The sequence below is a fragment of the Bos indicus genome, chromosome 6 (genome assembly GCF_029378745.1).
Source record: "Bos indicus isolate NIAB-ARS_2022 breed Sahiwal x Tharparkar chromosome 6, NIAB-ARS_B.indTharparkar_mat_pri_1.0, whole genome shotgun sequence".
Taxonomy (NCBI): domain Eukaryota; kingdom Metazoa; phylum Chordata; class Mammalia; order Artiodactyla; family Bovidae; genus Bos; species Bos indicus.
The window spans coordinates 58,815,045-58,828,205 of record NC_091765.1 but is presented as its reverse complement, the minus strand read 5'-3'; the positions used below and the strand labels follow the sequence as shown (position 1 = coordinate 58,828,205).

General features: G+C 40.3%; 1 protein-coding gene across 6 annotated transcripts in view; it reads right to left on the bottom strand.

The window, feature by feature from the left end:
• Positions 1-13,161, bottom strand: part of FAM114A1 (family with sequence similarity 114 member A1) — a 67,739-nt gene that overhangs the window by 32,568 nt on the left and 22,010 nt on the right. For 4 of the 6 annotated variants that reach the window (XM_070791298.1, XM_070791301.1, XM_070791300.1 and 1 more), the window contains 3 exons: positions 3,794-3,907; positions 3,567-3,673; positions 1,068-1,202 (listed from right to left, as the gene is read on the bottom strand). In XM_070791298.1, the coding sequence (XP_070647399.1) occupies positions 1,068-1,202; positions 3,567-3,673; positions 3,794-3,907 (356 nt within the window). Of the gene's footprint in view, positions 1-1,067; positions 1,203-3,566; positions 3,674-3,793; positions 3,908-13,161 lie in introns of those variants that run through there. The other 2 variants (XM_070791299.1, XM_070791303.1) reach the window with 2 other exon arrangements.

Sequence of the window (13,161 nt, the reverse complement as noted above, 5' to 3'; positions counted from 1 at the left end):
TGCATATAGTAAGAGAAATGTAAACTAAGATTCCATTGAGATAGCATGTTTACCTATCATCGTGACACATAAAAAGACAATGATAAGAACTAACATTCTTGGGTGTGAACTATGAGTCAGGTTCTCTTCTAACTCATGTAATCCTCACAACAAAGCTGTTAATAGGCATTGATGGTCCCAGTGTGCAGAAGAGTAATCTGAAGCACAGAAGTCATTAGCTCAAGGTCAAGTCATCTGCTCAAGGTCATGGAGCTAGAACCTGGTAGAGCCAGAATATGATGGTACTGCAAACTGAATGTTTGTGTTTCCCCAAAATTCTTTTGTTGAAACATAATCCCTGGTGTGATGGTATTAGGAGGTGAGGCCTTCAGGAGGTGATTAGATCACAAGGGTGGACCCCTCATGAATAGGATTCAGGTCCTTATAAAAGAAACCCAGAGAGCTCCTCCACCTTCTTCCACCATGTGAAGAAGCTGGGAGAACATAAGTCTCTGAATCATAAAGCAGGCCCTTAACCAGATATTGAATCTGCTGCTGTTCTGACCTTCAACTTGCCAGACTCCAGAATTTTGAGAAATAAATGTTCATTGTTTATAAACCCCTCAGCCTATGGTATTCTCCTATAGCAGCTGAATGGACTTAGACAAATGGTATCAATGGAATTATCTTTAAGAAATTATTAAGTATGTATAATTTATATTTAATAAAGCAAGATACAAAAGAGTTGGTTGGTGTGCTATCATTTGGTTGAAAAAATTTGTATGTATACATGTGCATATACATATATATATATTTAGCTATATTTACCTATACAGCCATATCTATATCTAAACCTGTCTATATGTCTCTGATAGAATCTGTAAGAAGCTGTTAAGAATGGTTAACAATGATTGTATCCCATGAAGAGTGGCTGGGGAAAGTAGCATATTAAAATTTCAATTTTCACTCCCTGCTATTTCATGTCTTTGAATTTGACATGTGCTTTAAAATATCTATTAAAGAAGATAAATAAAATCTTATTTACTTTATTGACTGAAAGAACAAATCACAAAAGTACATAATCCCACCTGAGATAAAGAAACAGTTCTCTCCATGAGTGTCTTGGTCCGCTTAAAACCTGGGTCACTTTCTGCAAGGACATTCATGGTTTTCTTGCCAATGAATTCCAAAGCATCAAGACCACCAGTTAAGACGCTTTTACCCTGCCAGTGAGGTAATTGCATGAGATTAGGTTTTTACGTTTTGCTATTTCGAGGCAGTCAGCACCGCCTAGAATGAACTATCTTCAAATATTAAAAGCAATATGAAGTCACAATTTTTTCTCATCAGGAGATTTATCATTGATTTAATCCTATTTTCTTTTCCTTGGAAGAGCATATATCATATAATTTGTAGGACATACAATGTTATTTTTAAAAGGTGCTTAAGAAAACCAAAACATTTTAAGGATTAATTTTATTGGTGTGCATGAATAGGTATGCTTCTAAGACAAAAAATTAATAGATGACCCAGTTCCCGATTTTGTTTGAAACAATTTTAACACAAGTAACAGAATTATTTGGAGCAGTCTATAAAAATGTCAAATAGTCATGCCAATTTAGGGAATTCTTTAATCTAGGGCCCTAGAGTGTAGGACCCTCAGGCTGCTTCGATGGCTCTTGCATACTTTCAGAAACTAGCAATAACTGCCTATAATTAGTATATTCATGGAATAAGACAGGTTAATTTCTACATGCTTCTGGCTCTAGAAATTATTCTATTATATAGTTATCTTCTGCAAATCGCTTTGCCAGCCGGTTTCCCTTTTTAAAAAAAGAGTACAACAACCAAGATTAACTTAGATAAACTGTACATAACAAATAGAACTGCATACATTTCTTTGCAACACCTTGTCTATACCCCAACTACACAACTACAATTACAATCTGCATATATCTGTGTTTTCTCACCTTACATGAGTTTGCATAAGTTATATTTTAATATTACTATTTTATTATTTATATACATTATCCATTTTTCAAAATTATCACTTCAATAGCAATATTCTATTTCACTGATTAATATACTTTATTAGTCATCTCTGTTTTGGACACTTAGACTTTGTTTTCAGATTTGGGAGCCAATCAATAATCACACTAGAAAACAATTTTTTAAATGCACATATTTTGGGAAGACTAGGAGATAATAGCAATTACACTTTGGCATAATTTAAAATTTATTTTCTCCTGACATCCTGAGGCTTACTTCAGTGGAGAATAAAACTGGAGGATGGAGGGACTTTGGCAGATTTGGTGGGGGGTGGGGTGCTGGAACTTGGAAAAAGGGAGAACTGGAAAGTTGGAGAGCACACGGAAAGGAATGTGAGGAAGCCGAGGACAGACTCAGAGGGCCTGGGTCGTAGCTCAGGGAGACCATGAATTCACTCCTTGTACCAGAGATAATGAAACCGTTCCACTCAACTCCCAGCTCTACAACCCTCTCTGCACGTCTGCCGTGGACATACTGAACTTGTACTCCCAAAATATATTAGCTGACTCCTAAAACATATTAGCTATCCGCTTCTCCCTGCTTAGTCTAGAGTACTTCAAGTAGCAAGGAGAGGAACAGCCATTTCCTATTTCTGGCAAGCCCTGACATGAAGTCTGAGTAAGACGCCTCCATATGTGTCCACAGTCCCCTCATCTCATATGCCTTTGCATCTGATAACTGTTGAGTTGCCTTCATCTTCCAGGATGTTATTATGCCCTCCTGTCTGTCAGCTTATGCCCAACATCTAGCATAGCTCTTGGTATATAATGAGAGCTAACTACCTTTTTTTAAAAAGTGAATGAATGAATAAATTGGAAATGAGCCATAGTTTATGAAAAATTAGCTGTTTGATTTTACAAAGCAGAAAGTAAATCTCTTCATCTGATCCTGAAGACTAGTTAGCTGCTTCATTTCAGCTGGGGTGTGTCCTTTTTTTCATTATTGATCAGTGTCTTGTCAGTAAAAAGCTTTTTAAGCTTCTGTAAGAGGAAGGGGCCAGGGAAGGAGCCTGCTATTCAAGGAAAGAGAGGAGTGGGAACTGGGAGGTAGGGATGGAGGAAGAATGTTGGTCTTATTATCTGGAAACACGTTAGAAACATCTTGGGGATGCTTCTGGTTCTTTACTGGTATGTGTATATACATACTTAGAATCACTTCATAATTTTTCAGATTGAAGGTTAAGAGACACAGAACATTTCGGAAGAACAACTGTCCCAGCTCTAAGAAAGAGCCCTCCCTCCCTGGTAAACAGAGACTGTCCTTGCAGCTGTTGGAAAGGGCAGTGTTACATCAGACTGAAAAATATTCTTTCTAAGCAGCTCTTTTCTTTTAAACATAAAGTGTATTTCTTTTTGTTCTTATCATCTTGGTTCCAAGGTTATGCCTACTCTGTCGGAGAAAGCATAACAAAACCATAATCAAAAGTTTTGAGCAAGGCCATCTTTTCTCTGATGTATCTAGGTCACTGGTAAATAGAAATATCAAAAGAAGGCACAGGCAGACCTCAGGGAAAACAGAGGAAGCAGCTAATGACTCACTGTGTTCTGAACGGCATTGGTAATGGCTGACAACATGCCCCGAGACCCCGAGGAAGGAGAAGTGGGTTGGCTTTCTGCGGGGCTCTGATCTGCGGCTGCATCGGCTACTAAAGAGAAAAACACCCTTTTAGAGTTTGTTTTGCTGATCTGAACTTGGAAATCTATATTTGTGCACGTGGTGTAATATAGCCCAAGTCCAGAAACACCCAAATAAACGCACCACTCACTTTGAGAGACTTCATTTTCATCATGAGGTTGGGCCCCTTCGGAGGAGCCAGAGTTCACACTATGAATCCGGAGGGTGGCCCCTGCCTTTTCCTTCACTGCTGTCAATCCATGACCTGTCAGGAAAGAAAATACGACTCATAGATACAATAGAAGTCCACGGTCTGCAGGTTCCATAACTCATGTCCCAGAGCTCCTGTAAGCTGGAGGAGAATATCCCAGTTGTGGGAGAATGTGGTGAGCCCCCGGGCGTGGGCTCCAGTCTGAGCTCAGCTTCATGTCTGCCTAGCTGGGGGACTTTCGAGAAGTTCTCAACCTCTCTGTGACTCAGTTTCTCCACTACGCTGTTGTGAGGAGCAAATATGATAAACACATGTAAAGCGTTTATTTTTTCCTCTTATTTCTCACACTATCCAATGAGCAACCTGGGGTTCCCAGCCCAAGATGTTATCTGTGAACGATATTCCTGTCTTACCCTCTTTCTTCTTTTCTAAGTCTCTCAGGGTGAGTATGCATCATTTATGTTTTGATTTTTTGCATGCCTATCCCATTGTAGGTGCTCAATTACCATTGAACTGAAATCAGTTGCGCCTTAACAAGCTCTTTCAAAGTGCTAGTCATCTGTTTAGTACAGCCTCTGTGTGTGACAGCCCGGTCTGGAGATATGTCCAGATCCAAAGGCAAGCCGGTGGGAAAACCAGGAAGGGCACACTACAGTTGCCCTGACATTTGTCTTTAGCAGTAAAACAGTCCAAACACAAGAATAGTCAGGATGAGGGGCACTGATCTTACTCCATCTTTGTGGGGACAATGCCTGTATTTCCTGGAGCTCAGCACAGTGGGTAATCAATAATGATTTAGTGAATACAGAGCTGACCTTCCCATCTACCCTCCCACTAATACACACACACACACACACACACACACACACACACACACACACAGAGCTCTATTTAGATGTAATCGATATATAGATTTGCACATACTTAAAAGTTCCTCCAATTATATTTTCTAACTAACAATTCTTTTTTTCTGAATTCTTTTGTTAGTAAAAGTACGTCTTTACAACATTCTACTAGAAATATAAATCTATGGTTTTTTATAGCTAAGGTTTAGGCTCTATGCCACACCCTACTTTGAAGAATAACTTCTAAAACTTTACTTAGTGTGACACCTAGTGCCCAGAACAAGGAATAAGATGGAGTCATTGTTGCCTTTTAACAGAGTAATTATTCTCAAAGATACTGATTTGGGTCTATCAATAACAGAGAAAAACAACCAGCATGAGTAATAGTCTAGGGTATAGCTCATGAATTCTTCACATGACATCATGAACCCCCCAGAAGTGAACCCGTCCAAATTCCATGATTCAAAAGATGAATATCCTCTACCCTTTGACTTACTGCAGTAAAAAGGTGCATAAAGCAAAAATGGTAAGATAATAATGCTGTGATACTGCATCATTAGAAACAAATGCTAAATGACTGTCTGGTATTTAACTTATAATCTATACTTCAGTGGAAAAAGCCCTAAACATAGGAGTCAGGAGTCTTGTGGAGGAATTTTGGTTCCATCAGTTATCAGCCATGTGGACTTGGTGACTTTGCCGAGTCTCTGCTGCTGCATCTTTTCTGAAAGGAGGATGATATCATCTACCTCCCAGGGTTTTGTAAGGTTACTGAGGAGAAATATGTGAAACCCTGGGTACTGGGTCAACATTATTGAGCACAACGTCCCAGACACTGGAACCTATTTTCAGTACAGTAAATTGTCTCATATAATCTTTTCATGATAAAGTAAGAAATATTATTCTACTCGTTTCATGATTGAGGAAACTGATACCTGGTGACGTGAAAACACTTGCCTAAGATCCCAAAGCCAAGAGGTGGCAGAGGCAGGATCTGAGCACAATCTTTCTGACTCTCACATGCTCCATCACAATGTTATATTAATAAAGTCTTACATGCTATTTGTAGTTGATTAAATGTCATTTTAGTCCAATTTCTATAAGTCCTTGCAAATCAGACACTTACTCAGGAGCTTCCTCATTCTTAAAACATTGCATGTGTTAGTCGCTCAGTCGTGTCCAACTCTTTGTGACCCTATGGACTGTAGCCTGCCAGGCTCCTCTGTCCACGGGATTTTCCAGGCAAGAATACTGGAGTGAAAGGCCATTCCCTTCTCCAGGGGGGTCTTCCTGACCCAGGGATCAAACCCAGGTCTCCTGCATTGTGGGCAGATTCTTTACCATCTGAGCCACCAGGGAAGCCCACTAGAACATTGGTTTACACTAAAATTAGCTTGAGTTATTTTACTTTGACCAAAGAGCAAGGTGAAGGTCACCCAGCAGTGACACCTTCCTCTAAGCCTGCCCTGCCCAGCCACGCCTTGGGGTGATACAGCTCGATGCTTTTAGGATCATCTCTGTGCTGTTCAGGCATGGATCCCAAGACACTGTGTGGTGTGGTCTTCCACCTTCAGTTTAGTTTTATTCTCAAAAATTTTTACCAGTCTCGCTTCTTATGATTTCCACCAAGATCAAAACCCCTTTGAAGAGAAGTCTCCCCTTTTTCTGGAGAATGAAAATAATTTGTTGTTGGTGGGAGGGTCTCTCTGACCAAGTGGTAAGTTAGGGGAGCAACAGCAGTTTCATGCCAGCACCCTGGATGACGGGGTGGCCCTGAGAGTACTTCTACTGGTTCCACATGATAAAGGGTCCCCAGCGAGGGCAGCAGCTAACTTGTTCAGAAGGCTCTCGTCTTTTAGATTGCTTTAATTTTAACATAACATTTCCTTCTTTTTCATTTCATGTTTTTCTTTTTCTTTTAAAAGATGAATGCATAAAAAAACTATTTAAAAAATGCCATAATCTCATTTCTTTAAGATTTCTGGTTGATTTTTAAAAAATAGATACTTATAATGTTAGCAAAATCAGATTATAAAAACACAGACAATAGAAGGTGGGCTAGCCTCTTTTTCCCTAGACAACATCCACTGACCTAACAGGTAATAGAGTCTATGAACTTACAAATGCCTATGAAATGATTTTGGAGGAGGGCATGGCAACCCACTCCAGTATTCTTGCCTGAAGAATCCCACAGACAGAGGAGCCTGGTGGGCTTTAGACCATAGCGTTGCAAAGAGTCAGACGTGACTGAAGCAACTTAACACACATGAAACAATTTAAGACCTGAAAAAGTATTGGTTCTAAAAGACAATGAAGAAAGTTTATAAATTAAAAATTAAATAATGTTTACTTACATGTATTAAAAAATAGAATATTAGTCAACTGGTCAACTACAGTTCAAGTAAATTTAACTCTTCCATAGTTATATATACATTATATATTTAATGAAGGGTGTGGATGTGTTTTATTATACTTATTGTGATATGTGAGGGACTTCCAAGGAGGAGTGCCAGGGGCTCTTAAAAGACTTAAAGTAAGTGGCCCTGTCTTCCTTAACCTTACCCAAGACCCTGTTCCCTTTTAAAGATAACAAGTCCAATTTGTTTTTTGTTGATTCCTTTCAGCAACAAGGTTTTAAAAGCACATTCTTATATATAAGTGTTCCAGACCTGGCTTCACCATAGACACTGGGGTCTCAGCTCAGCAGATGGTGGTGGAGGCTGTGTGTGCTGCTGGGATTCTGGTGTTTGTTCTCCCGTGCTGATGGCCCTTGGCTCAACACCTTGCTTTGCAATGCCCTTCGCCAAAGGGAACTGGCTCCCTCAAGACTACACTATAGGGACTGGTCAGTGAGGGAGCTGGTGATATAAAATCCTGGCCCGTGCATTAATAGGGGACATCTCTGAAGAGTCACCCCAACCCCCAAGCTTCCTATGGGATGGGCCGCAACTGCATTATTGTTCATCTTCTCCCGAAGCCCTGTTCTTCTTCATTTTTTTTTAAAAAAGAACCGTTTTCTTTTATTTTTAGTTGTGCTGGGTCTTCATTGCTGCAAGGGCTTTTCTCTAGTTGCGGCAAGTGGGACCTGCTCTCTAGTTGCAGTGCTCAGGCTTCTCATTGTGGTGGCTCCTCTCGTGGCAAAGCATGGGCTCTGGGGCACACAGGCTCAGTAGCTGTGGCTTGCGGGCTCTGGGGCACAAGCTCAACAGTTGTGGCGCACAGGTTTGGTTGCTCCATGGCATGTAGGATCTTCCCAGATCAGAGATCGAACTCTTGTCTCCTGCATTGGCAGGAGCCACCAGGGAAGCCCCCAAAGCCCAGTTCTGCTTTCCCAGTCCTTCACTGTCTTTGCAAGGCTTGCTCCTGAGAGCCCTTCCCAGTAAAACTCCAGTAAACTCATTCTTGCCTCTCCCCTGAGCATCCAACCGGGGACACTGACCTATCTCATTCTCTTTAATGGTTATGTAGAACATTTCAAAGAATTACTCTGTCATGTTTCACATTCTGTATGGATGGATACACGAGTAGCTTCTGGTTTTTCTTATATTCTTGATGAACTCCCTTACTTCTTTCATGTCTTCGCTCAAATATCACCTCATTAAGATCTACCCCTCACCACTCTTTAACCTGTACTCCTGACTTTATATTTTTCAAAGACTTCCCACTCTATACCCTCTATATAATTTTCCTACTCAGCATGTGCACTGCTTATTGTCCACATCCTTCCACTAGTCTGTAAGCTCTACTACAGGGTCTTCTCTTACTTGCTCACTATTTTATCTCAAGTGTCTAGAATAGTGCCTTGCATGGTAACTATTTGATGAGTATATTCCATATTGAACATCTTTACACATTTATCTTAATAAACTTTTGTAAAGAGTCAACACTGGGGCTGCTGGATAGAAGGCTCATGAATTTAGGATTTCATCGGTAGTGCTAACTGCTCTTCTGAGGGTTACACCAATTTCTACTCTTCTTCAGGTGAATTTTGGAAATAGAACAATTTAAAAGTATTGACTGACTTTCAGACTCTACTATCAATGAATTCAAGATATTATAAAAAGTTGTGAGAAGTAGCTGTTTAGAAAAACACACAGATGGTATTGCTACACTCAACATGAAGCAAACTTCATGACAGTAAACTTCATGGCAGAAAAAGTGGAGCCCGTCAACCTTCCTTTCGGGAAAGTCTTCTCTCTCCATTATGCTGGTTGATGTCCAGTCTGTAATCATGTACTCACTTCTCTTTGGGATCAAAATCTACAAAAAGAGTTTCTGAACTCACAGTGTTTGCTTTGCCACCACACAGGAATTCATTAATCCCTGGGCCCTATTCATAGTTTGAAAGGATTGTGAACAAACTCCAAGCATTAATCCTATGATCTTTTGTACTGATATTTGAGAATTGTCACATCATCAGCAATATCACCTTTAAAACAAATCCATGTGATACCGAGAGTGAAATACCTGGCAAAGGGTTCTTACTGTAGCGTCATTCTGACAAGTTTGCCGTTCTCTGTGATAAACACTGTCATTACTTCTGACAGTGCTGGTAGAAGGTGTTCATTAAAACGTGCAGAAGGAAAACGCCACGTAACTCACGAGTGGATAGGGAAGGAGAACAATGATAACTTTGAAAAGGTAAACATACAGATCAGCTCTCCCTTGCCCTTCTCAGGTACCCTAGCATAAAGGTGTTGAGATTCATAAAACTGTCAAAACTAGAATTTTAAATAAACAGGTCGGCCTTTTGTAGTATCTGGAAATAAGTTGCTCTATTTTACTACAGAATTTTTACCTTGGCATATTTGCATATGTCTCAGCATTGTCGACTTTCATTTGGTTACTAGTCTATCACTTAGCAATATATTCTACACATAAATCAAGTCTCTACGGTGCTTGTGGAAAATCACATCTGTTTCTCACAATAGTACTTTGAAATTATCATAAAATCTTTTTCTTCTTTTTTTTTTCTTGCATTTTCCTTCTGCCTCTGTTTTCTGCCTGGATCTTAAATAATAACCATTTTCATTGCATTTTATGAACTCATCCGAAGGCATGGGTGGCAGCTGACCAAGTCTTCTTCGAATGTGACTAACAGTGTGGCTGTAAATGAAACCAACACAGGAGTTACGGCCTCTCCAAAAACAACTGTTGGCTGAGAGATGTCTGATTTTATATAAGCATTGGGAAGGTTGCTTTTTCATTTCCTCGTAATCTTGGGGGTCAAAGTAGTGAGTCAGAAGATAAAATATAAAAATACAGTGTAGAAAAAGTCAATTTTCTCTATTTTTCTACTCAGCACAGTGGTTACAAATATCTTTCTCTTGCTACATAGAACCATAGTCTATGGAATCATTATATTTCACAAGTTGGAGGGAATCTTAGAATTTCTCAAGTCGTTCCACACATACTTTTCCAAGTAAGGAAGCTGAGCCTATAGAGGCTCAGTGCATAGTGAAGCTAGTTAGTGACACTTCTTTGTGATCACAGGTTAGTGGCAGTCGGGATCAGGGCTCTCAGGTTTTATGAGTCCTGATACAATGAATTTTCCAAGAGAGAACCACCTCTAAATCTTTCCATTCTTTAATTACTCTCTTGCCAACTCTTAAACAGCTCCAACAATTGTGCCTGCAGTTTTTCAACAACTGTAACAGTACTGGTTTCTATTTGTAATGCTCAATCGACAGCTCTGAATTTCATTAGGGACTTTGTGTCTTGTACAGTTTTAGCTGCTACTGGAATTACCCTGAGGGTAACATGAGGTTTCTGAGTAGCAATCAATTGCAATAGAAGGTGTGGTTATTTTCTTCCTTTATTTTCCACAGGCAATTTATAAACCTTCAAGAGCTTGTCGGCTGTTTCGAGTGCTCTGTTTTCCAGTAAGTTTCTTTGCCCTGTGATAATAAACTTAATGCTGCAAAGCCCGTTATTGCGTGTGCATAACGGAAGGCCTGCCTCACTTGCCTGTCTTAATCCAAAGGTTGCAGCTCAAGATAGACCATGATTTAGGACGGTGTCGATAAATTCCTCAAGCTTCTGTAAGAAGGTGGTTGAATCCTATTCTCACCAACCCTCTGTTCCAGGCTGTGAGCCTGACTGACACTTCTCCACTTGTGGGACACATGACCCCTGTTACCTTTGGGAGTCAAATCACCAATCACCTCCACTGCTTATTTCCAGCCTTGGAACCTATGACTTCAGCCTTCCCTCATGCTACAGGTTTTAGTTCTCCACCAGGTCCACAGAAATACTTACCTTAAAGTATGCATTGCTATCATTTTAGCCACTATTACTTTGTAAAGTTACAGTCCATCTTAATCAGAAATCCCCCAAACACACCTTGTGAATGAGTTAGGGATGGTATTCAACTATCTTGCTACTGCATTCATTCAGGTTGTGATGACCAGTGATGATGAACACAGTCTCTACTTCTCTAAAGATGGCTCCAGGTTGTCCAATGGGACTCTTAGAGTGAGTATTGATATTTCAAAATTTATTTGCTCTCCCTCATATGCCCTTTGGTTGTTGTGGGTACAACCAAGAGGGAAATGCCAAGATTAAAATGCTTTTCAAAATTCTAGCATGTAGCTAGAGCCATTAAAAAATATTAAGATTCTGGAATTGGTGGTGTAACTGTTGAGAATTTCAACCAGAAAAGGGAGGTGTGGTAGGTGGAACTGAGAGATCACTCCCAAGATTCTCACCCCTGACATATATATCCATGTCTCCCCACCTCCACCAATTTGAGGGTGGTTGTTGTTGTCCAGTCACTAAGTCATATCTGATTCTTTGCAACCCCATGAACTCTAGGCTCCTTGTCCTCCACTATCTCCCAGAGTTTTCTCAAATTCATGTCCACTGAGTCAGTGATACCATCCAACCATCTCATCCTCTGCCACCCCCTTCTCCTTTTGCCTTCAATCTCTCCCAGCATCAGGGTCTTTTCCAATGAATCGGCCCTTTGCATCAGGTGGCCAAAATATTAGAGCTTCAGCTTCAGCACTGGTCCTTTAAATTAATATTCAGGGTTGATTTCCTTTATGATTGACTGGTTTGATTTTGCTGTCCAAAGGACTCTCAAGAGTCTTCTCCAGCACAATTTGAAAGCATTAGTTCTTCAGCACTCAGTCTTCTTTATGATCCAACTCTCCCATTCGAAAAGGAAATTGCAACCCACTCCAGTATTCTTGCCTGGAGAATCCCATGGACAGAGGAGCCTGGTGGGCTACAGTCCATACGGTCACAAAGAATTGGACACAACTGAAGCAACTTAGCATTAGCACTCGAAAAACTATAGCTTTGAGTATACTGACCTTCATTGGCAAAGTGATATCTCTACTTTTTAATATGCTGTCTAGATTTGTCGTAGTTTTCCTTCTAGGGAACAAGAGTCTTTTAATCTGAGAGTGAACAGGATTGTGAATATGATGGGATTCACTCCCATAATTCAGTTCAATTCAGTCGCTCAGTCGTGTCCGACTCTTTGTGACCCCCATGGGCTGCCAATGCAGTAGCTGCAGGAGATGTCAGTTCAATCCCTGGGTCAGGAAGTTCTGGACACCATTATAACTGGAAGCACCCAATATATTACACTGTTTTATGACATAAAGCATGAAGAGAGTGGTATAACTTGATGATCAAGTAATATACTGTTCCATGACATCACAATTTCAAAAACTTTTAGACTCCACATTTTTAGTTTTGGTTCAAAAGCATGCCAGTCCTGAGTACTGTCAGTGGCAAGATCCATTTGGGAGTCACTGAAAGCTCAAACATTTTCCCTAGAAAGCAAGATGCTTGTAGTGCCCGTCCTCATTCTAATAAGAGACTCTGCCCTGTTCAGAAAACAAAACAGGCTCCTCTACTTTAATCTGACTAATTTTTTCCATCTGCATATGTATCGGGTTGGTCAAAAAGTTCATTTGTGTCTTTGGCCAACCCAAAGTATCCACGGTATACCTGGCCCTTCAATTAGCAAAAGAAAAAAAAAATCTGCTTTTCAGGCTCTCAGAAGACAGCAATGTTTATTTGATCACCATCTACTCCTTGCCACAGCTCTCCTGATACTTGACAGGCATGGAATTAGGAGAATGCAATGAATCCATTCTTCTAGGCATCTAAATTCTATCAAATTAGATACCTGCCCCTTCAACTGTCTATGACCACGGTTCATTGGAGTAGGGCCAGAGACTACTGATTTAGGAGTAACAGTGAATTGGACCAATTCATGGCCTATCACAAGATCCTCATGCCACAGACTATATGAGGACACCTGAGTCAGATGATCTGCAAGCGGTGTTACCTGTGGCTTCCTATGTTCTGCCTGTCAGTCTCCACCCTCAAGATGAAATGTCAAGGCTAGGTCATCTTAGACATGTTTATGCCATGTCTTCAGTGTTCATGAAGAGTATACATGAGAAATGGTCACATGAAGAATAACTGTGACAAATCTTCACTGAT